This window comes from Syzygium oleosum, unplaced genomic scaffold (assembly GCF_021117445.2).
Source record: "Syzygium oleosum isolate NSW1041296 unplaced genomic scaffold, Sole_v2.1 Sole_v2.06, whole genome shotgun sequence".
Taxonomy (NCBI): domain Eukaryota; kingdom Viridiplantae; phylum Streptophyta; class Magnoliopsida; order Myrtales; family Myrtaceae; genus Syzygium; species Syzygium oleosum.
This window is the reverse complement of record NW_026607490.1, coordinates 133,684-157,777: the sequence shown is the minus strand read 5'-3', so window position 1 is coordinate 157,777 and position 24,094 is coordinate 133,684. Positions and strand designations below refer to the sequence as shown.

General features: G+C 42.6%; 4 protein-coding genes across 5 annotated transcripts; 1 reads left to right on the top strand and 3 right to left on the bottom strand.

Annotated features, from left to right (window-relative positions):
- Positions 1–1,398: 1,398 nt before the first annotated feature.
- Positions 1,399–2,050, bottom strand: LOC115689664 (defensin-like protein 1). Its single transcript, XM_030615792.2, has 2 exons — positions 1,878–2,050; positions 1,399–1,800 (listed from the first exon to the last, which is right to left on the bottom strand). The coding sequence occupies exons 1-2, from the start codon at positions 1,939–1,941 to the stop codon at positions 1,643–1,645; spliced, it is 222 nt and encodes a 73-aa protein (XP_030471652.1). The 5' UTR covers positions 1,942–2,050; the 3' UTR covers positions 1,399–1,642.
- A 5,403-nt stretch (positions 2,051–7,453) lies between these two features.
- Positions 7,454–10,661, top strand: LOC115689697 (serine/threonine-protein kinase SRK2G). 2 transcript variants are annotated; one of them, XM_056312552.1, is made up of 10 exons: positions 7,454–7,808; positions 8,108–8,295; positions 8,439–8,513; positions 8,601–8,702; positions 8,812–8,865; positions 8,984–9,076; positions 9,170–9,262; positions 9,383–9,487; positions 9,585–9,683; positions 10,134–10,661. In XM_056312552.1, exons 2-10 carry the CDS (start codon positions 8,176–8,178, stop codon positions 10,461–10,463), a joined length of 1,071 nt encoding a protein of 356 aa, XP_056168527.1. In that variant the 5' UTR covers positions 7,454–7,808; positions 8,108–8,175; the 3' UTR covers positions 10,464–10,661. The 2 variants fall into 2 exon arrangements, with proteins under 2 accessions (XP_056168527.1, XP_030471696.2); XM_030615836.2 differs by having other exon boundaries at positions 7,454–8,295.
- Positions 10,662–11,086: 425 nt separating this feature from the next.
- LOC115689696 (ferrochelatase-2, chloroplastic) lies at positions 11,087–19,089 on the bottom strand. The gene is made up of 10 exons (XM_030615834.2): positions 18,737–19,089; positions 18,110–18,425; positions 16,891–17,034; positions 16,401–16,502; positions 15,153–15,256; positions 14,950–15,076; positions 13,003–13,155; positions 12,132–12,232; positions 11,845–12,046; positions 11,087–11,546 (listed from the first exon to the last, which is right to left on the bottom strand). Exons 1-10 carry the CDS (start codon positions 18,817–18,819, stop codon positions 11,322–11,324), a joined length of 1,557 nt encoding a protein of 518 aa, XP_030471694.1. The 5' UTR covers positions 18,820–19,089; the 3' UTR covers positions 11,087–11,321.
- A 1,617-nt stretch (positions 19,090–20,706) lies between these two features.
- On the bottom strand, positions 20,707–22,736 carry LOC115689670 (UDP-glycosyltransferase 88F3-like). The gene has a single exon (XM_056312102.1). The coding sequence runs from the start codon at positions 22,540–22,542 to the stop codon at positions 21,286–21,288; it is 1,257 nt and encodes a 418-aa protein (XP_056168077.1). The 5' UTR covers positions 22,543–22,736; the 3' UTR covers positions 20,707–21,285.
- Positions 22,737–24,094: the final 1,358 nt, after the last annotated feature.

Here is a 24,094-nt window from a genome sequence, read left to right as displayed (position 1 = left end):
TTCACAATCGCACACATTATTTGAACGCAAGATATGTAAGCACTGAAACTCCTAGGCATGATCTATGTAAGCAATGAAACAGAACAAACCCAGAGTCGATAAAATGTTGCTCAAGTTTGAAGCTGAACCATACTGATTTATTCAGCTTACCTTTTTTAAAGGGCAAGCTTAGCTTTTTACTTCACAAGACAAATGTGGGAAAACTAGACCCGCAAGTCCATAGAACAAAAAGTTGCTCTCATCATGAGAACTAATCAAGTGACTAATGCATGCTCTGTGGTCTCGTGTTTCTTTTTCCTGATGCAACTGCAAACTTGGTTCTTCAACTTATAGCCTGAAGGGACCACTTTTTTCCCAATTGAAGAAGAAAAACATCACAACATCAACCGACTGATGAAATGCTTATGATCAATTTGTATTTCTTCTTTAAGCTCTGCAACATGATCTTATAGTTGGTGTTAAAAGAGTGAAGTATCTGATTTTCATGTGAAATTCATGTGTTGGCCATCTTTATAGCTCAATACATCTTCATGCTCATCAAATGGATTACATCATTTCTGCAGAAGGTATAAAAGGTAATGATGCATGCCCGTAGCGCGTGCTTGGTGTCTAGTACTTATAAAAATCAATAATAATATTAACCAGTAAAGATATGTTAAAGTTTGATAAAATTAGCCATCTTAATAAAACTTAATTAAATATATATAGGGTTGATTAATGTAAAAAAATGATTGCTCAACAAGAATATTTAAAAAATTATAAAGCGAAACAGTAGATTATTTGGAAGCGATCAAATAAAAGTTAGTAACCTACTCATACAAGAGTTGGCAATTTGATAAAATAATTAGTTACTCTAGCTCCAAAAACAGATATCGATAAATAACTGAGATTATTATTATAAAGTTTATCACTTAACCTGTCGGCAAGCTCCGTAAATTATTATCAATGTTGGTACTTTTGAAACAATAAAAATTTATATTAAAATTGACATTGGTTGGTAACGAGAGAAAAGTGGGTAATACGGTATAGAAGTTGGTAATTTTTGACACATGGGTAAGCTCAATAATAAATACTGATAAATAATCAGAACAGCTGATAATTTTAGCAACTTTTTTCAAAACCTGTTTAAACGCAAAGTCACTCGCTGGATAAGAAACTTTTGCTCAGGAACCTGAACGAATACTGGTAGGTTCCCAACGGCTCATACGACCACCCTTTTCCCAATCAACAGTGGACATGTTGTCCAAATGAACCTTTGTCAAAGATTACAGACCCTAGTTTCGATCGTTACCCAAGAAACTGACATCATCTTTAGCTGTTCCGAAGCTGTAGAAAAGTCCAGTCTGAGCGAGAAATAAGTCGAAATGGAAGAAGAGAGTGAGATCGAGAGAGAGAGAGTGGAAAACGGAAGCATGAAACGCATTACAACCTTGAATCAGGAAATTACAAAAAGTGATGGAAGAGAGAGCACAGTGAATGGTGAAAAAGCACATCAAGTCCCTAGAAAGCTGAGAAACTAACGAGCCCAGAACCTTCAAATTTATTTTATTTGGCTCACTTGCTCACTCACTACAACGCGAACACACACCAGCCTAAGCTAGTCATCGCGTCCTTATTCTGTAGCATGCACGCACGTTGGCCGTCAACAGAGCTTGGTGCAGAAGCAGCGGCGTCGAAAGCCACGGCAAGTGCCTCCGGAGAAGCCCTCATTGCGGCAGACTAGGGCGCAGTTGTGGCTGCTGACGCAAGACCCTTTGAAGCCGTGGCTCTGGGACTCGCACATCCTCCCCTCCGCCTCCTCTGCGCGCACACACGCACATGTAGAGTCATATAGATGTCACATTAGGAACTAAAGAGTAGGGGTGATGGGGGCTTACGGGCGGCGAGGACGAGGAGCAGCATCAGGAAAAGCCCCATGCATCTCATCTTGCTCTTCTCCATCTCTTTCTCCTTCTCTTTCTACTTCTCTGCAAAACTAGCAATGGAGGGCTTTGAGGTGGTGATATATTTATGTAAGAAAGGGGGAGCTAGCCCAGGTGTTGTGGTCCTTGTTGTAGAGACAATTAACAAAAGGACATCGACAAGTGTCAGAGGAGTCAGATACATTCACATGCCAAGTTCAGAGGCGCATGCTCTGCTCTCTTGCCCACATCTCATAGGGCGATAGTACAGTCTTTTCTCCCCATGTGACTACAGGACAAGGCCATTTGATTCCCATGCCTAACGATGCACCGACGCTTTACTCTCCACGCACCGCATGCAATCATCAACCCCTTCCTGATTTCAATCTGGACCCTTCGTTGCATTCCTCCATGCACAGGACAAAACTTGGCATCGGGGACTGTGTGTGTGCAATATGACGCTCTGCTCTCCACGCACCGCATGCAATCATCAACCCCTTCCTGATTTCAATCTGGACCCTTCGTTGCAATCCTCCATGCACAGGACAAAACTTGCCATCGGGGACTGTGTGTCTGCAATACTTTGTTGTAGGAAGGCACAGCCGACTGGACACAGCCTTGAATCAGTTGAGAGAAAGAAGCGACGTTAAGGAGACCTTTGATGGGCCTAAAGGACCCAAAACATCAAGGATGACAAAGTTATCTTAGCAAAGGCATCGGGTTCTTGCACTTTCACGGGCCTACAAGGCCCAAAACCTTTTGGATCTTTTGGACATTTTTACCTAAAGCAGGATGGATTGCTGAGCCAGCCATTTTCTGCATGATAATTCACAACGACGGCGAGCTAAATCTGACGCCAACAGCCCTCATCCGAGGTCATGCAACCCCCAGCGAGGGTCACACGACCCCAGCAACAAGGCTTGAGGTTGAGCGACCTAAGTGGCCGGCACCCAGGGTCACGTGACCTAGGTGGCCTTGACGGGGTGGCGCGAACCCAACAACGAGGCCCGAGGTCGCGCGACCCCGGTGAGGGCCGCCTAGGCAATCACACGACTTCTCACCGGCCCGATCTAGCCTCGTCGGCCGTTCTCGTGCAAAGAAGATGAATAGTCACAACTAGGGTTAAAACCGAAAAATTAGAAAATTGGTGAGGGTAGTTTGGGAAGAAAAAAGTAGTTTCAACATTCAGTCAAATACCAAAAGCCCAATACCGATCCCTATCAGGACCGGGCTTTCGTCTTTCCCAATGCTAGCATTTGGCCGAAAGTCCATTGGGAAGGCTTAGCAAACACCCCAATATTTGCCCAAGGGGATTTAAAGGACGAAAGCCCTTGGAAAAGTTTAATCAAACCCACCCTTTATGAGTCAATGTATGCAAACAAGATTGCTGATGAATTGTAAGGAACGAGATGCTTCACCCCTTCTGCTTTGAAAAGCACAGCCAAATTACATCCGTGTCTGAACCCATATTGAATGGCTTCCACGAGAATGGCCGCTTGAAAATGTCCGAGAGTCCTACCATAATCTGGTTCCGCATTTCTTGAGGAAGGCAATTCCATGTGATTCAAATTCATCGCCCCGAGCAAGAAATGCGCAGCAATTGAAATCGGGATCCAATTCCCAATTGAACTGAACAAGAGGCGGGAATAGGATCCCATTCTCAAACTTGAGTAAGTATCTCGAACTTGAGTTTCTTTATGGGAAGAAAGGAACTCATTTCAGCCCGGGCAAACCCGATTGAAAAAGGGTCCTCATTGCAGACCCCATCGAAGCATTCGAGAAGGAAACTCCAGCGCAAGCCTCGTACGAGCAAAGTCTCGACTTCACATTCGGAAACAAGTGATGAAACGAACATTCATTCGAGCATTCGAAGTTTTTGGGTCGTGTCATCATAAAGATGTGGTCGTTGTCGTCGTGTCTGATGACGATGTTTCACGCCTTCGATTAAAAATGACTCAGATTCCACGGACTCAGAGGAGACGAAAGTTGTCTACTCTTCACAGCGAGAACAGAACAGAGAAGACAAATGGAAAAAGGAAAAGAAAAGACATTTAACTGTTGGAACATACGATGATATCCAAAACCGACGAGGGATGGGAGTCCCACCTCTGGACATGTGATGGCCAGTGGCCGCCCCATCCACCCCTCCACGTGAATCTTTGCGAATTGCGATGCCTTTCCTCCTCCTCCTCTTCTTCCCTCCTCCTTATTATAATGAAATGATTCTTGTTATGCATGCACTGCACGTTTGGTTGCGATGCAGTTGTTCAACATGTTACTGAAGGAAGAGGAAAGACAAATCAGTCTTAATTCCACGCATCATAAGAGAAGTTGAAGCATCATTTGAAAGTTATAATTCCTTCCTTGATTTGATTGTTTAATAACGATGAACCTGTTAAAGTGCACGTGTGAGTTGTATTAAAAAAGTCTCACATCGGATAAGTGGTGTGGTGTAGAGCGGTTAATATATCTAAGTTGGCTCATAACTCATTGGCTTAAACTTTTGAGTGAAGATGGGTCCAATTGAATATGTTGACAGGCTCGAACTTGAGTTCTCTCTTGGCCATCTCTCCGAATGAAGCTATTGGGTTTCTGTTGCATGCTCTCAACAAATGATATCAGAGCCGATAGTTGATTTATAGGCCTCCAATCTGTTCCGATGTTTGATGAATATCTCAAGAAAGAAATCTCATGGTCAAATTTTCTTCGGGCATTGATAGCGATTGATCGAATTGCTACTCTGGTTTGAGAAGCTTTTAAGTTTTCCTTATCTCTCATGCCTTTCTTTGAACTGCCATGAAAAGAATTCGAAATATGGCAAGATAAGAGACCATGGGTGATGCAATCTCAAGTTAGCAGTTGATGATGGAGATTCAAGTTGAGATATGTTGGTGCAGAAGGATATCTGAATCTGGTGACACAAGATAAGAGACCATGGGCGACGCAATCCCAAGTTATCAGTTGATGATGGAGATTCAAGTTGAGATATGTTGGTACAGAAGAATATCTAAATTGAGAGGGAGCAGACGTAATACGGATTCAAGTTGAGATATGTTGGTGCAGAAAGATATCTGAATTGAGGGGGAGCAGACCTAATACGAAGCTCACATGTGAGGGGGAGATTGTTGAAGTGCACGGGTGAGTTGTGTTAGAAAAGTCCTACATCGGATAAGTGGTATGATGTAGAGCAGTTAATATATCCAAGTTAGCCTTTAACTTATTGGTTTAAGCTTTTGAGTGAATGTTAGTTCAATTGGATATGTTGACGGGTTCAGACTTGGGCTCTCTCTTGGCCATCTCCCCGGATGAGGTATCACGCTTCTACTGCGTGCTCCCAATAGAACCCAAGGGATCTAACTTCAACCTTTGAATATCTTCTTCCCTGGAACCAACTTGGATCCCACAGCAAAGTCTCCTAGGGGTCTCCTAGATTGAACTCTCTGATGCTCAAGTTAGACCGTCTTGAAGAAGAATATTATACTGGAATTCGACTGTGTCAGGAGTCGTATTAGCGACGCATATGAGTATTTGTGTGACCGATTGTCACGCTGGCCAACACTTGCATGACTAAACTCCCTATTTAGAAGCTGTAAATGAGTCAAATGGTAATTTTTGCTTGTCGTGCGGAGTCCATCTTCTTACTTAACAAGCCGCGGCTACTGTTGGAGTCCTCCCCTACTTCGTCTAATCGATAAGGTCCGCCGAGGTGAATTGAGTTCTCCTAAGCATTTTAAACGGCCACATAGCATATAGCTAGAATTTGGGTATATTAATTAAGGGTGCGTTTGTTTCACTAAAAGCTTCATGATAAAGGAACTTTCATGCAAATCATTTTCAAGAAAAATGCTTAGTTTTATTTGCTTGGTTGTTTAGGAAAAGTGATTTACTTTTTACCAGAAGGGGAAATTATTTTTCCTCAATCTAAACTTGTTGTTTTCAGTCCATGAAAAACGTTTTCCTTAGATCAATTAGATTTCCGTCATCTAAATACTGAAAAGTCATAAAAGAATTTCCTAGAAGCAGTCTTCCTTCAAACAACCGAACCCTAGGCATTAGGAGATTCTCAGTTGAATGACACGCGTTAACACTCAACAACTCTATTTTGGAAATGTAAAATATCCTATTTTGATTGCAATATAGGTAGTCTTCGTATAATGTGTACGTTTTCAACTTTGAAAGTCCTCTCAGACAAGCGAAGTGGGTAGTTATAGGTTTCCTTAAAAAAACTGTCTATCCTAGTCCCTTCGACCAACTTCTTTTTCTTTCGATAGTCAAGAAGATGTTGGCCTTATACAACCCAAGTGCCAATAGGCGCAAGCTCAAACCTAACTCATACTAAGCCAGTGTCCCACAAAACAGGCCAATCGCCCCATTATCCAAACCTAAAACTAAATCCAGTATTTGACGAATGAGCACTCTCGTCTGCCCAAATTCTTGCTTTCAGAGCATTAGTGAAGCACGACCAGCACAACCCCCATTCACCAGAGGAACTGCACAATGGTTTTAACCTCCTGATTGAACCCATTACTTTACGGTAGATTTGAAACCTTCAAATGCAACCTTAACAGCAGCAGTGACCCTGTGAGCTTGAGGAGCGATTTCATCATGCGACACCATACTCCTATCCTTCCAAAGGTAACAAAGTGTACCATGACTTCTTCTTGTTCCTTCTTTTCCCACTGCTTGCGTACCGAAAGGAGCCTTAACGTTGGAAAGAAACAGCCTCAAACGAGCGTTTGCATTTGTAATTCCATAGTTACCAAACTTTCATCACATGTTTTGCCACTGATTAAGAAGGTAAAGAAAAAGCATTCAAATTTAGACTGCATACCGGCTGATCATTGCATGAGATGCATGCGTGATACGATCACAACATAAGCCGACAATCATCCCCATATTGGCGGCCGTGATAAGGTTACTTTCAACACATGCGAGTTCACTGGGTGTTAAACTAATCGTAGTTGTGACACGTTAAATTAAAACAAGAGGTTCATGCACGTATAACTGTCAACGAGTACATTTTTCTACACATAGCTAGTGTTAGAATATTTAAATACCAAATAACACCTTCATCAAACAATTCAATGATTTAGAATAGTCAGTAATGGTCCCACAATTTTTTTAGGTAGTATACTGTATAATTAGCTTATCAATGACTAATCTCGTGATTCAGGTAAAAATACAAGTAGAAATTCGGCTCAGCAACTAAAACACGAAACTATTTAGTATTGGTCGAAGAACTGGACCCATATATGGTGTGCAATCAATCAATCATTCAATCAAATCATCAATTCATATAGATATAATATATATTCCATTCCTCGGCATTTAACAAATATCATAAGCTGTGTTCCACAGGGCTCTTTCTTCTTCTTCCTTTTTTTAACGACATGCAAGCTCCTCGTTCGTTTAAGTTCTCAAGGCACGGCACATGCATGGACGCCGACAAAAGCTTGGAGCCAAAGGTGAAAAAAGTCTAAACAATATGGTGGGGGGTGCGTTGTGAAGTGGCCCCCTGGCCCAACGCCGTTCTGTGAGATCCAAATCCTATTTAAGTCTGGCTCATACCCACACCACAGTTGTTCAGACGTATTTTTAGTATTTCTTGCTCATACCGTTTATGCATCTCTGAAAGATAATAATTCATGTCGACTCATAAATACAGTGCATCCCTTGAAATTGCAGTAACAGCAAGGTCTGTTACATGAAACATCCACTTCCCCTTGAGTACTCCTTCTCTGGCTTATGGAAAGCTAGTGGGAGAGAGAGAGAGAGAGAGAGATGGAGAGGGTTGACCACAGATTGGCGATGATGGGATCTCCTCAAAAGACTTCCTTTTTACCCGTTCTTATTATAACCATGACTCGCCTCTTTCTCCAGTTCTAAGCCGACCCTCTCCACGTGCAGGTTTCTTCATCACTTCACTTCAGCTCTCTTCCTCACGCGTATATCGTTCCTTTTGTTTTGTATAAAAAAGAGAGAACGGAAGGTTCTTCATATTCCCAATCCCATCTTCTTCCTCTGCCGTGGATGAGATTCGAACCGATTCCACTTCTTTTCTTTCAAGTCATCTGAGCTCCCTGTTAATCTGAGGTGCCGCTTTTCATGGCGGATTGATTGTTGAATCACATCTGTCGCGTTACTCCTCCTCGCTATATTCTTTTACACGTACATATTGAGTCGTTTCGCTTACAAGTCCGCAACAGATTCATTATTGGAGCAGCAAGCTTGTAATTAGGAGAGACAGAGAGAGAAGAGGGAGGGAGCAGAGGAGATGGAGAAGTATGAAGTGGTGAAGCATTTAGGAGCGGGCAACTTCGGAGTGGCGAGGCTTATGCGCCACAAGGACACTCAAGAGCTCGTTGCCATGAAGTACATCGAGCGTGGTCACAAGGTCCTGTTGTTACGGCTTTCGATTTCTCCATTCAATGCCTTACTCCCGTACTCACCTCGTTTAATCGTTCACGATGAGTCTAAATTTTGATTTGCCGCTAGTTACGAAAGACTTGAGAAGACTATGCCTATGCATTATTGCAGATGGATGAGAATGTCGCCAGAGAGATCATCAACCACAGATCGCTTCGCCACCCTAACATTATACGCTTTAAGGAGGCAAGCAGACTTGCCTTACCTATCCTAATTCCAAGTTCCTCGCTCGGAGTTTCTTTGTTGCGTGACATCATGTAAATGATGCGGCAGGTTGTGTTGACACGGACTCATTTGGCGATAGTGATGGAGTATGCGGCTGGGGGAGAGCTCTTTGATCGCATCTGCAGTGCTGGTCGATTCAGTGAAGACGAGGTCCTTTTCTAAGACTCTCAACTCCAACTCCAATCCCAGCCAGACCCATCTCTGGGTGAGCGTGTGTATGCGTGTGTTAAATAATCTTGTGTTTGATTTTATTATGCAGGCTAGATACTTCTTTCAGCAGCTCATCTCTGGAGTTAATTACTGTCACCACATGGTAAACGATCTCACATGACCAAGTTCTTGTTAGAAAGCCTGCAGTTCGCCATCGATCAATCTCTATTGGACACCTTCATGTGTGTAGCTGACGTTTTACTCTCGTAATTGTAATGCAGCAAATATGTCATAGGGATCTAAAGCTGGAAAATACGCTATTAGATGGAAGCCCTGCTCCGCGCTTGAAGATCTGTGACTTTGGTTACTCTAAGGTTCCTTGCAAAACTTTGGATCTCGTATCAACTTTTTTCTTTCATTTAAATGCATCATGCACTGATTCCCACTCTGTAAAATGCTTTTGTTAGTCATCACTGTTGCATTCAAGACCCAAATCCACAGTAGGAACTCCAGCATACATTGCACCTGAAGTCCTTTCTCGCAGGGAGTATGACGGCAAGGTAATTCAATTTCTCTCGTGGAAGGAGTTCTGTTTCTTTTTCACCCGGAACTTGTTATAAAGAAGCTATCCAACTCTGGTGGGTTGAATTTTAATCTCAGTACTGGTTCTGTATGTGCAGTTGGCAGATGTGTGGTCATGTGGAGTGACTTTATATGTCATGCTGGTGGGTGCATATCCTTTTGAGGACCAGCAGGACCCCAAAAATTTCAGGAAGACAATTCAAGTACACGTTCTTTCTTTTTTCCTTCAAATTCTGCCTATCGCATAACTTCTCTCCCCTAAACGTTTATGAACCTCCTTTTCTTTTCATTCTCCTACAGCGAATCATGGCTGTGCAATACAAGATTCCCGATTACGTGCACGTCTCTCAAGATTGCAAACACCTGCTGTCTCAAATATTTGTTGCAAATCCAACAAGGGTAAGTATTGATGGAAGTGGTGACTCTGGTTTTCTCCAGTTCAAGTTTCATTGAAGTAATTGCAATTGCAAGAGACATGTATGTTTTGCAATTTACATGTCTGGCCTATGATTATAGGATCCTGATTATTCTTGTTGCTATTCTTAACCTGGTATGCAAAGTTCTACAAACTCTCAAGCATCTTCTGCTGTTCGTATCTAGCAATCGTCACAGAAAAGCAATTCATATTCGTACATTAAGCTATCATGCTTTCCGAGATGTCCAAGGGTCAAATGCTGGAGAAAAGAAACAAATTTAAAGATATGAAATTTCCACATCCTCTTGCATCTCACCTTATTGAATGACCTAATTTTTTCTGTAATGGGCTCCTGAAGTTCAACCAGTCATCGTGGCTCCATTCGGAATGGACTGCCTGAGTTTTACTTCTCTTTTTTCTTTTTCAATTTGCAGAGGACTACAATCAAAGAAATCAAGAATCATCCATGGTTCTTAAAGAACTTGCCAAGAGAACTAACGGAAACAGCTCAAGCAGCATATTACCAGAGAGACAACCAGAGCTATTCTCTGCAAAGCGTGGAGGAAATAATGAAAATAGTGGGAGAGGCAAGAAACCCACCTCCAATGGCCAAGCCCACCAAAGATTTTGGCTGGGGTGCCGATGAAGATGAGGAAGGCAATGAAGACCTGGACGCAGAGGTTGATGACGAAGAAGAAGATGAAGATGAATATGACAAAAGGGTTAAAGAGGTTCATGCTAGTGGGGAGTTTCAGATCAGTTGAGCAGCAGTCAGCACTGACGTGGAAACCCAAATACATCTGCATATCAGAATCCTCACTTCTCAAACTTCTCAATGAATAATTTTCCGAGATTTTACCAATTGGCACTAAAAAGAGAGGAGAAAACTGTGTACCACTCTTTAATCTCCTCATTAATAATATCACTAGTCAAGCTTCCTCCAAGGTAGCATCCTTTGCACAGATCATGTGTACTGTCCTACCTCCTCGCCCTCCATTTTATTAGTGGTGGCGGCACCAGTTAATTTGGGTAACTCAACAACCAAAGGTAATAATGCAAACATCCTTCATCATACCAAAGCTCTATCCCAGAAGCTTTTGATAGAAGAGCTCTAAGCAAAACTTTTTTTCTATGGCTGTTTGTATAGCCTGCTAGTCAGAACAAGTAAACGATAGTAGCAGTTGTACAAACAAGCAACATTGACCCGCCCACATTAATTGGAGTATTCACGACAGTCCAATGACTCGTCTATTAATACACTTTACATGCCACATCTTTCCGATCCCCCTAAATAAAATTAGGATGCAAGTAGTCTGTCTATTCTTACTCCAGATGTCTTGCGCAGATAGTTAGGTAAGTGCTGATACAGTCTGCATTACTTTACAACTTATGAAAAAGGAAAATGCTTCACTGAAAGATCAGTGAATTGCATCAAAAATGTTATGGCCATGTATTTACTCACATTCGAACCTCACCAAGGACATGATATACATTTACTTCAACTGCAGGACAATGGCACCAACTATCATGCATGGGGTTCCATGTTGGAGGTGAAATCATCACCAACATTGGAGAGAGAGAGAGAGAGGGAGAGGAGGTGAAGGAGAGCGAGGGCATTTTTCTTAGTGAAACAATGGCAATACACCCCACTGATGCAAAAATCCCTCCCCAGTAGTGACTTCTAAAACCAATAATACCAGCACTGCTAGCATAGCCGCTCTTCCATTCCAAGTTTCCGCACTTTTTGTCCAGCCCCATTCCCAAACCGTCACAGGAGGTGGAAGCTCTCTCCGTTGAGAATCATACACTGCCAATAGCTCTTCTACGCTACCCAGTGGCACCAAAGACTGCAGAGAACAAGTACAACTGGATTAAACAGCATAATGAATTATCATTGTAGTTTGTAAACCTCGTGATCTTATTGACAGGAAACCTTAGCTACATTCAACCCATAGATCCCAAGGAAGAAAAGGCCTCCTATATGAGGTACCCAGTATGGTGACAAAATGCCTCATTCTGCATTCGTAAATACCACCGCAAAAAGGGAGCAAGGTTGCCATGTTGGCTCTAGGATTAATTACACTTTTAATTCTATAGTGTGAATCCCACAAAAGTATTTAAAGACTAGGAAGAGAAAACTGGTACCTGTCGAGCTTCAAGATTTGACACTGCCATGGCACCAACATAAGGGAGACTCTCAATCACTGCATCTGCCAGGTCTGAAATGAACGTTTGTTCACATCCTAGAGCAGGGACACGGCCCCATTTCTCGATGCCGGATTTAAGAGCCAACTCTTTATACTCTACATCGATTTCTTCGAGAGTTTCAATGTGCTCGCTCACAAAACTGTGGATCCAGCTCCAAATTCGTCAAAGGATGAACCGTTGACTTCAAAGTATCAAAGCATGCAATTTATGAGAGCATTGTCTACCTTATCGGGACAGCCAAAAGGCTCTTCACACCCTCTTGTCCAAGATTGATAATTGTCTCATCTGTATATGGTTTCAGCCATTCCACCGGGCCAACTCTACTCTGCAATGACAATCGTATCAAGATCAAGTCATGACGTCGGAAATAATGAAAATTAATAAATGCAACTCATTGTAGGTAATTGAAGTGTTTTAACAATTGTCCTAGTAAGAGCACCGTGGCCGGTCACAGTTCTACAGGCCAACTCCCTGACCACCACCATCAATGAACAAAGTTATTAGGTGAATAGACGGCACATTTTTCATTTCTAAAACTTTTAGACCGTCTCCCAACATGAAAATTGAGGTTTTTTTTTTGTCAAAGAAAAGTGAGGTTAAATAGAGCAATCTCACTAAATTAAACCTAAAATTCATTCATGAAATAAATTATTATACTACTACAATTCTAGCTCTTTGCTCTAGCAATATAAGTGATCTTTATATGTACAAGATGATCCATGTGTTGTGAAAGCTTGTTGTGAATGTTAAAAATTTAGGTGATGAGGTAAGGTGAGATTAATCGCAAAACTTGTATCAAGGAGAGAAATATGAAGCTAAGAACTTTCATACAAATTGGTCAAGAACAAGTATACATAATATGATTTGGTGAAGGAAAAAGATCAAATGAAGTAGAAACTTTAAAAGAGCAAGAAATTCCCATCTCTTGGTTCATGATTTTGTCTTTCTGAAATAACAAGTCGTGAAGGCATAAACAACAAATATACGATATATAAATACATCACTTTCCAGTTCCGAAAAATCAGTGAAATGTTATTGTCATGATGAAAGCCAGACCCAGAAGTTAGTGACGTAAATTAGTAAGGTCAGACCGACCTGATAAGCAAGAGTGTAGGGATTAGTTATTCTCCGTTTTTCTAGCTCTTCCATTATCAAGTCCACACATTCCTCCATCTCTGCCTTATATGGATCACCAGCCTCCTCTACATATGCAAGTGGCACCCCATGTGCACTGAAAAATATCACAACCTATTGCATAGACACCCAATCAAAATAGGGGAAAAAGAAGAATAGTGCAGGCAGCAAAAGTCATATTGAAAGAGAATTTAAAAAAGAGAAAATATTCTCGCCCAATCTACAGCTCCTCTACTAATAGATTATTAGTATGCAATACTCTATTATGCACATTATTAAAAGGTTCCAAGTGTAGGAAGAAGGTTAATATAACAAGAACCACAAAAACCATTAGGACAGACAAGCATTGAGATAATACAATTAATCCAGATCCTCTGGGGATTCTTTTTACACTTATGAAAGGCCAACCATTAGGCTGAAAGGATACAGACAACCATTAGGCTGAAAGGCCAGTCGCTAACACCTTTATCCCAAATGATTATGATTAAAGAAGGCTAAGCACCTAGAAACTAGGGAAAATTTCAAAAAGGGACTTGAAGTGCTCTTCTTTTCTAAAAAAAGGACCCGAAGTAGAGTTTGTCTCAAATAAGGATCCGAAGTAATCATTTAGTCTCAAATAAGGACCTGACTTTCCGACCGGCGAACTGATGCGTATTCCGGCAACTTAGGCAGGGGTATTTTCGTCCAAAAGTATTAAAATTTTTTTTTCACTCTTCTTCCCTGTTCATCTTCTTCTTCGTTTGACCCAAGAGGGAGGTGAGCTCAAGAACAGCCGAAGATGCCGTCAATCTGGGAGCGATGGTGGGAGGGCTGGCCAAGGTCGCCCTCGCCGGCCACCGTTGAGGGACGGCCTCTTTTGGGCGAGCTGGCGAGGGACGGACTCGCCAGCGGCCGGCGAGGGACGGACTCGCCAGCGGCCGGCGAGGGACGGACTCGCCAGCGGCCGGCGAGGTCGACCTTCACCAGATCTCGGCGAGGGTCGCCTCGCCAGCGGCCAGCGAGGGATGGCCTCACAGCCATCGGCGAGGACGGCCCTCGCCGCAAGGGCGGTGATTCGAAAGAAGAAGGCAGAGAGAAAAGAGTAAGGAGGAGAAGAGGAGGCGGAGGAACCCATCAAACCCACCACCCAAAACCGAAGCCAAAAGGCCGCGAGCATCACTGATGACGACAGCCCCCCGCGGGAGGATCCCTCGATCGCTGCGATCCGCAGATCGATCTGAGCGCCCTGCGATCTCCGCACCGCATCGTGCATGACGCGCGCCCAACCTCCTTCTCCCCCCCGCGGACATTCCCTCGCTTGTGCTTGCACAGAGAGAGAGAGAGAGAGAGAGAGAGACAGAGTATGGTGGTGGTGGTGGTGGTTGTCGTGGGACGAGGAGGGAGAGGAGATTGACGGCATCCCTGGAGCTCACCTCCCTCTTGGTTGTGGTGGGATGAGGAGTCAAACGAAGAAGATGAACAGGGAAGAAGAGTGAAAACAAATAAATAAAATGCTTTTGGACGAAAATACCCCTGATTAGGCTGCCGGAATACGCACAAGTCAGGTCCTTATTTGAGACTGAATCACTACTTTGGGTCCTCATTTGAGACTAAATGATTACTTCGGGTCCTCTTTTGAGACAAGCTCCACTTCGGGTCCTCTTTTGAAAAAAGGAGAGCACTTTGGGTCCCTTTTTGAAATTTTCCCTAGAAACTATGCCGTGCTACAAGTCCCCACCTAGACAGAAAATCAGTATAAGACCTTATGCTAAGAGTGCATTGAGACTTAGAAATTATAAAATATAGTTTGACGTGCATCATTATGTATAGGCAATAAGAAAGACTAATTGACCGACTCAAACTAAAGTTGATATGCACTAGGAAACAAATCCCCATTAAACATAAATTATCGTGAAAACACATTTATACCTTCTCAGGATTGTCAAATGTTTGTAACTCTTTTTCAATTAGATCTGCCATAGCTTTTATATATCCTTCACGTTGATACCAAGACGGAATAACAGTGTGTTGCATGTTAACTAGGTATTCATCTTCCCTGATATCAATAAATTTCTTTTGTCAGTATACGGCAATGCTTGTCCACTTCACTGAAAATGTCACGGCATCATCACCTGAATATACTCTCTAAGAGTCGAAGACTTGAACCACTAGTTGATATTGAAAACTGTGGGTAAAGTGGAAGAACAACAAGCTTGGCAATTCCATCTTTCTTTATCTGAAGAAAGGATACATATAAAAGTAAATAATGAGCAGAAGGACTACATATATTTTTTTTTTTGGTAAGGAAAGGACTACATATATTTTTTCACTGCAAATATGGAAAAAAACGAACATATTTCCTCTCAAAACAAAAGGCTGTGATGAGAAGTTAAACAAAGGTAACTGAAACAGAACCTTTGCTCAATTCAGAAAAAACTTCCCACAGTTAGAAAAACAATTGGCAATCAACATGCATCAACCAACAGTTAACAGTTAGAAAACAATTTGGCAATCAACATGCATCAACCAACAGTTAAGAAGTAAAGTGCCAACATCATGATTTTAAAAGTAGCAGAAGAATTTGTGACATTTTTCAACCCCATATGCAAGTTAAGATATTCTGCAGCCAGTACATCCTCAGCAGATTTAAATGGAAAAGCGATTTGTAGAGTTAATCTAATTTGTTAATAAGTTAGCCTATCTACCTAAAGAATAGAAGCTTTAAAAGCACAGGTGTTCATATACAGCCCAAGCTCTGATCCTGCACTATGACGAGGCTAAAGAACTCGCTTAACCACTTGGGATTGTTGCATCAGACAACCACATCAGCTCAAGGAAAATGCACTAAGAGGATGACGCCAGTAGCACACAGGACAGTTTACTAGAAAATCAATTCATACCCTCCACTGAAGTAAATCGAAGAATGCGGAGACAGCAAACACCTATCCTCTGAAATATTTAATGTTACCTATCCCTCTGCAAAGAAGGACAAGACTCCCTTATAATTTACAGATGACCAGCTAAATCATGATAACACAGCGAAGTCCAGGACAAACTCCTCCAAAGATAAGCCAAGTGATGTAGCAGGTAATGCCCGTCTGATATAGTTTATTATAAAGAAACAAAAGGATCATCAAGGCTTAAAGAAAATGGCGATTGATACACGAGTGCACTGTGAAGGCACATGCTTGAGTGTGTGTGTGTATGTGTGTGTGTGTGTGTGAGAGAGAGAGAGAGAGAACACGCTTTTGCATGTGCCTTCTTAGGCATGGATGGATGTCTGTTCCAAAAGGCAGCGCTAACAAGGGCACAATTTTAACTTCTAAATTTGTGCCCAAGATGACCATTCTACCAATACAAGTTTCAAGATAAAAAGTTACCTGCTCAATGGCTTCTTCAGTGAATGGGTGCCAGTATCTCATGCCAACATACACCTTGGCTGGAACATTTTTTGCCCAAAGTGATTTCCTTAACTCTTCTGCCTGAACAACGGATGGCATTTCTTGAATGGTGAGAAACCCCAATATGAAGAAATGTAAGAACTTTTTTGTTTATTTTTACTGAACATTTAGATTCAACTTTCTTCCTTTTCCATTTTTATTAGAATCCATCTTTGCAACAACTTGAGCATCACCATTAACAGCATCAGAGTACTGAAAGTGAGCTTAGAGTTGTTTCTTTTAAAGTACCATATTATTTGCATTTTACTAATTCGTTCTCCTTTATCTGCACATGCATTCTCACTGCATCCCCTCCCACCCCCTCCAAAAAAAATAAAAACACCCCACACACACCAAAAAACACAGATTTCACAAACTTGTAAGGATGTATGATAGATTAATCTCACAACGTCAAAGTTTCAAATCATGCCTGGGCATCAGTTATCTTCCGAAGAGGAGAACCACCACCTATAGATGCATAGCCTTCTTTGCTCTTGGGTGCCCGAAGAACAGATATAAATTGTGCCAACGGCTTTTGAAGAAAGCGAAACAACCTTGGCAGCCGAATGATGTCCTGACAATAGCATGAAGTTAGATAAGTGGAATAAAGTCAACAAGATACTTACAGGGAAAGAACAACGGAGCTATACTGACACCCAGCTCTACACATTAAAACACAATACGTGAAGTTATGGTGCACCTTCATGGCTAACCGCATTCATAAGCAGACATGGACAAAGCCATTGACATAGTACAGCAACAAAAGAGAAAGCTCCTCTAAGAACACTACCCGATACTTTCATGCCTACACCTACAAAAAATCTTGTGAAACTCTTCTCGTAAAAAGGGGAAGATAAAAAACTGAGAAATTCAGCTAAACAATCATAGACAAGATTATCACTATCACCAAATTTTCACTGATCAGCATGTGATTGAAGCAGAAGCAGCAATAAACACGAAAATGTCAATAGATGCTAAAATTGTGCCCGAAAGCTAGCTAAAAAAATGGTATGCCTGAACAAATGCTGATCTTGTGTCCATAGCTTAATCAAGAAGTTGTTTTGTAAAACCACTTCAAGCTAAATGTTTAATGATTTAAATTTCGAACATCCAAACCATTCTTTTCGATTTTGCCATAACTTATGCTTTCAAAGCTTCTGTGGGATAGAACAAAATGGTAGAAAAAAGGTAGGAAACAGCACTTTTTTTACTTTTGTTTCCTTGGAAATCAGATGCTGGAATGTACAAAGTGCCATAAGGCCAGCCACTAATAGGAAGCTTCAAGTTAAGTGAAGCAACAGTATAATTCGAGATTATAGAGAAAATAAGGATGTAGAAAAGTGAGAACTTTGGTCATGGACGAAGCAGATCTGTGTGTGCGTGTGTCCGTGTGGCTATCCTCACTGGTAAGGCTGGTCCTCCTAAAGGCACAAGTTTCAGAAAAAGAATAAACCGAAGAAAAGAATCTCCTCATTGCATAACACTACACTAATAAAAACGGCCAAGCAGTTGACTTTATGTCTATATGTCCAGAGACTAAACAATTCATAAAAACGGCCAAGCAAACGGAATCACATATATGACTACGTATCAGCTGCAATAGTAACACACTTCATGTCGAAGAGAGAGAGAGAGAGAGAGAGAGTAACTGGATCAGCGAAGAGGTTGAACAAGAAAGGCTGCACATCGTCAAGGGTTTCAGGACCTCCAAGGTTGAGCAGCAAAACTCCTATCTTTTCTTCGCCAACGATAGGGATTGAGGATACACCTCGACATTCTGAAGCCACCAAGGCTCGGGGAGGATATCCGAGCGGTCGCTTCGCGTTGGACCACCCGGAAGCATGTTTACGGGCCGTGCAATTCTTCGGAAGATTAGCAACCTTATGGCAACCTCCAATTTGAATGCCGGAGCATCGATTCGTCTTGGGAGAAAGGGAGTAACAAACCGCCCGCCGAAGCAATTTACTGAGAGGAACAGAAGTACGTCAATACTCAGAACAAACAAATGCTGCACCATGGGAGAGAAACACGAGGAGATAACGCCCAACTGAAGGTAAAGCACTGGGGCAACACTTGGAAGCTCCTGTTCCTATCTAGCTTATCGTTACCAAAACAAGAAAAAGAACTCATCAGGCCAAAAGGGTTTCCGAAGAACAGCATTAGCAATGGTGGGTGTGCCCCCAGCAAGATTAAGGGACGCCCACAAATCAGCAAATGCAATTGAGGGGGGGAGGCCTAACTACGCGACATGGGCAACGAGGAGTTAAAGAACTTACAGGGGGGAGATGGGAACGGGATTGCGGGAGGAGGAAGAGGAAGACGGAGACGGGGAGGAAGTGTTCATCACTTGGCAATTCATCTCGATCGCCCCGAGAGCAGGAAGGAAGACCCCACGCCAAATCGATAATGGCAATTCACGTCACCACCACAGCCGCGAGAGCGCGAAGAAGAAACGGGGGATTGGGCATAGGAGCAAAAAGCGAGAGAATCGAGAGCTAAGTGAAGTCGGGGAAGACGGAGGACTCAGCTCAGCTCAGCTCAGCTCGCAACCAAAGAGTGAAGGGAAGAGGAGAGAGAGAGAGCGCAGAGAGAGGAGGAGGTGGAGGAGGTGGTGGTGGTGGTGGGGGAAGGCGACGTATGAGAACTAAATTAACCCAACAAGGCCGCCCCTTCATTCCCTTCCCCCTCTCAATTAGTATTTTATCATATTCTCAATTTACTTTAATTTCAATGTGTATATATATATATGCATTTTTTTTAGAAGGATTTGCTAAATTGAACTTCTATTTTCATTGCATGAATAGATATTGCAAATCTAATATCATGCAATTTCGCCTAATAGCTTTCGGCATGCATTCCCCTCTACTACTATCAATCAACTCCAAACTTATACTCTCAACACAAAAATAAACTCACTTTCGAAACGAGCCGGAAAAAAAAGAAAGAAGATAAACTTTTGTTTGATAGATAAAAAATTTCAATATTGACTTTTCCATCCAAAGAAGTTTATTCGGTGGCTAACCGATGCAATTGCAGGGGCGGGCTGTTGGGGTGTGGTTCATTGTTCGTAATGATAGGAAGGCACGAGGGTCTCACTCATATGTCACACTTAAGGAATATCTAAAGAAATTTTATTTTTTGGGTAGTTTAGGCTTAGACCCATGAATCGCTACTGAGTATATATATCGTTTTCTTTTATAATTGAGGGATGTAACAAAAAGGTGTAATGTGATAATTATAGTGGGATCATCTGCTGAACATAGCCCTAATTTAAGGGTAAATCAAAATAAAAACCTTGTGTCTCGATTTTCTTTTTTCGCTTTTACTCTCTATTTCCTTGTGATTGTGCGCCGAATCCTAACATGGGCAAGTGTTGTTTTGAGTGATTACGAGTGATGTCTGAAGGATGAGGATAGATAAATGTAACATGCAGGATAGAATACGATTAGAACCAAGGCATATATAACGCACCACCAGCCAATGATCAAGATCGGGATTTACGAAGTTTACCACCAACGCTTACGGAACCAACCACCCACAAAGAATACAGAACTTCGGATAGGAAAACCTCACCACCAAACCCTACAGACAAATAATCAGCCAAAGATATAGTGCTTCTTGGCTCATGACCAATGAAGAATCAACTTTCCAAGGATATAGAAACCATGGATAGCTATTTGCTTATAAACAAATTTCATATATTCTCAATATTCAAATCGATTGCTTTACATTTGAGATTTCGCCTCTATTTATAGAGGAATTAATACATATGAAAACAGACAAACACTAAAGACATAGGAATTGCCCAATGTTAGTGACATGGGAATTAGAAAACAATTAAAGACCTAGGAACTAGAAAATGGCTTAAAACACCTAGAGACTTGAACTTTCTCCCTCGAAACTTACAACACATTTAAACTCATAAAACTAAGACTAAAGACATTTGACCAAATGCAAGTAATTATACTTATACTCTAAATTAGTTCACCAGCCTGGGCAGCCCAATAGACATCTTGAAAAATCGACAGACAACAAAGGAAACCGTCAAAAATAGCCTCCGATTGCTAAATAGTCAATTAGTAGTCTCATGATCGACAACAAATTTGTAAATCAACATTTACATAGTCAATCGACAACTTGCCCACTAAATCGACAACTCTCTTGCATTATTAACATCAACCCAATGCTCCCGCATCACTAACGACCATGACATGACATGACATGACATTGACAGGTTAGCTTAGTGAAAATTTCATTGCTTTGCTCCAATTATAATTTGAGTATTTGCTCAATTCGCTTCAAAATCCACGATTTGAAACCTTAATTTACGAGCTCGAAATGCTGATCAAGCTTCACGATTTGCTCGAACTCCACAAATTAGCTCAAAATCGATGGCTTGAATCCTAAATTTGCGAACTTGTTTTGGGGCAAAATCCCAGCCATCTTAATTCGCAAACTCAATCTGGTATCAAAAACTCTCTCTCTCTCTCTCTCTCTCACATCTGAAAAGAATAAGCCAAAACCCTACGTAACAGTACTTTTGCTTTAGGTTGGGTTGATTCTCTTCCAAGCCCAACATCAAGGCTAACAGAAAGGTCGGCGTGCTTAAACACGAGAGGATCTAACAAAGTGCAGCAGATCGCGGCAAGCCAACACATCAAGCAGCAAAAAGGTAATGCGATCGACTTCTCGGAATGCAAACTTCGACAGCATTTATTCATTCATCCTACGGCAATACCACGATTAGGAATCAGTCATCCTCAAGAGATGAAGCAGAAAATATCATTCTCTCTCAAGGAGCAACCCTTACACTTTAAAGCAGTAGTCAGCCTTGGTTCCATGAACCCACCATTTGGGACAATGCTAAGGAGGAGGAACCGCCCTCGGTCCAAGCCGCGATGCCTCTCTCCTTCGTCTCGGCGCTCCTCTCTCTCATATTCACCTCCATTATCAACTGCCTTACCCTTTTCTCCACTTCCTCTGCACTAACCATGAATTCCCCCTCTTTTCCTTTTTCATATGACCATATGGACTCGCTGATCGGCACCGCCAGCTTCATTTTCTCCACAAGGACCGCGCTGTTCATGCGCTGCTCTGCATACAATGGCCAAGCCACCATCGGAACCCCAGAACTCACTGCTTCTAACACCGAGTTCCACCCGCAATGAGTCACGAATCCCCCCACTGATTCATGCTTAAGTATGGCAGCTTGTGGTGCCCAAGACTTTATTACTAGACCCTTGTCCTGGGTCCTTTCCAAGAACCCTTGAGGCAGAAGGTGGTCTAAATCTGGCTCGGTTGCAATACTTGGTGGTGGATTTCTCACCACCCACAAGAACCGTTGCTCGCTTCTCTCCAACCCAAGAGCAATCTCCTTCACTTGTGCACTATCGAATGCACCCCGACTGCCAAAACACAAGAAGACAACACTTCTGCTTGGCTGCAAGTCTAGCCAGCACAAACATTCATTGACAGGCACTGTTGATACATCTGGCGAAGCAACACGGCCAATAGTGCGATCTTTTTCGTCTGCTATGAGTGGCCCAATACAATAGAGAGGTGGAGTCGTGCCGTCTGGAACATAAACACCATCTGCAACAGCCTTGATTGCATCTGGCTCAAGCAAGTTAAAGGTGTTAACTATAAGCCCCTGAAATTTGGGCAAAGATCGAGCAGAATCAAGGAAGTGATGATAGGTGGAAGCATTGCGATCAAGTAATGGTTCAGGTAGGAGAGAGGCTCTTATGGTAGGAAGGCCCGGTAAGTGCAAGACGGTGTCCTCCAAGGCTCCAAAGCTCTTGCTTGTCTGGTTGTGGATGGCAGGCAACTGCAAGAAAAAAGATAGAACAGAAACACAAGATGTGAAGTAAAAATAAGTAGGAATTTGAAGAAAATGATGTGGGATGTGGAAGGCTGAAGTTATAAGTGCGCGAACTGCGCAGTCGGCAGAGATGTTTTGGAGGGCATCCCGAACACCCGGGATGTTGAGCCTCATAAATTCGAAAGCGATATCCACTTGGTTGACGGACTGGTAAATGGACAGGAGGGAGATGGAAGAAGGATATAGGAAGATTGGTCTCATTATAGATTCGATCGATGTAGGAGGTGGTAGCGCTGGCCGTTGCTGGCATCGCTGCAACCAGAACTGTGAGGGTGAATTGTGGGTGATAATGCAGAATCAGCTTCCCAAGCTCCACCATGGACACCATGTGGTGTAAAGCAGGGGCTGCATACAGTGCTATGGTTTCTTGCATTTTCTTCTTGTCAGGGAGGGAGGGAGGGGCAGATGTTGGTATTGCCTTGAGTGAGAGGAGAGGATGAGCGGAAGGCATCCGTGGCAGTCTGCCAAACAATTGAGAAGTCCAGTGGAATGGTCAACAAGCCAAACTCTGACCTTTCCACAGACCGAGAAAAGTCATTGCGAGGCTAACCAAAAGACAAAAGGAAAAATGAATAAGTAAAAGAGAAAAATACTTAATTTTGGAACTGATGCGTATTCTCGCACAATAAGTGCCAAAAAAGTCCTAAACCTTTTGCATTTGTGCCAATTTAGTCCTAAATCTTTTTTTGATGCTAATTCAGTCATAAACATTTTGCATTGGTGCCAATTTAGTCCTAAACCTTTTTTTGGTGCCAATTCAGTCCTAAACCTTTTACATTGATACTAATTTAGTCCTAAACCTTTTTTTGGTGCCAATTCAGTCCTAAACCTTTTAAATTTGTGCCAATTCAGTCCTAAACCTTTTGTTTTTGTGCCAATTTAGTCATTCCGGCCAATTTTGATCTGAATTTACCGACGTGGACGCCTGCCGGCCAGTCACCGGCGCCGACGTGGCGCTGACGTGGACAACTTAAATAATATTTTAATATTTTTTGAATTTTTATTTTTTTCCCTTTTTTTTCCACTTTTTTTTTTGTTGGTCTCTCCCCCTTCCTCTAGCCGGTCGCCGGTCCGGCGACCGGCCAGAAGCCAGAGGCCGGCGAGGGCGAGCCTCGCCTTGGTCGGGCGAGGGCTCGACCTCGCCATGGTCGGGCGAGGCCCGACCTCGCCGAATCTGGCGAGGTTGAGCCCTCGCCATGGTCGGGCGAGGCCCGACCTCGCCAGATCCGGCGAGGTCAGGCCTCGTCCGACCAAGGCGAGGCTCGCCCACGCCTGGCGAGGCCGCCTTCGCCAGTGGCCGGTGAGGGCGAGCCTCGCCAGTGGTCGGCGAGGTCGAGCTCGCCGGCCTCTGGCCTCTAGCCAGTCTCCGGATCGGCGACGGGCCAGAGGAAGGGGGAGAGACCAACAAAAAAAAGTGAAAAAAAATAAAAATTCAAAAAATATTAAAATATTATTTAAGTTGTCCACGTCAGCGCCACGTCGGCGCGGGTGACCGGCCGACAGGCATCCACGTTGGCAAATTCCGGTCAAAATTGGCCGAAATGACTAAATTGGCACAAAAACAAAAGATTTAGGACTGAATTGGCACTAATTTAAAAGGTTTAGGACTGAATTGGCACCAAAAAAAAGTTTATGACTAAATTAACATCAAAAAAAAGTTTAGGACTAAATTGGCACCAATGCAAAAGATTTAGGACTTTTTTGGCACTTTTCCCCACAATAGTATGTCGAATAAAATAAGGTTAAATGCCCT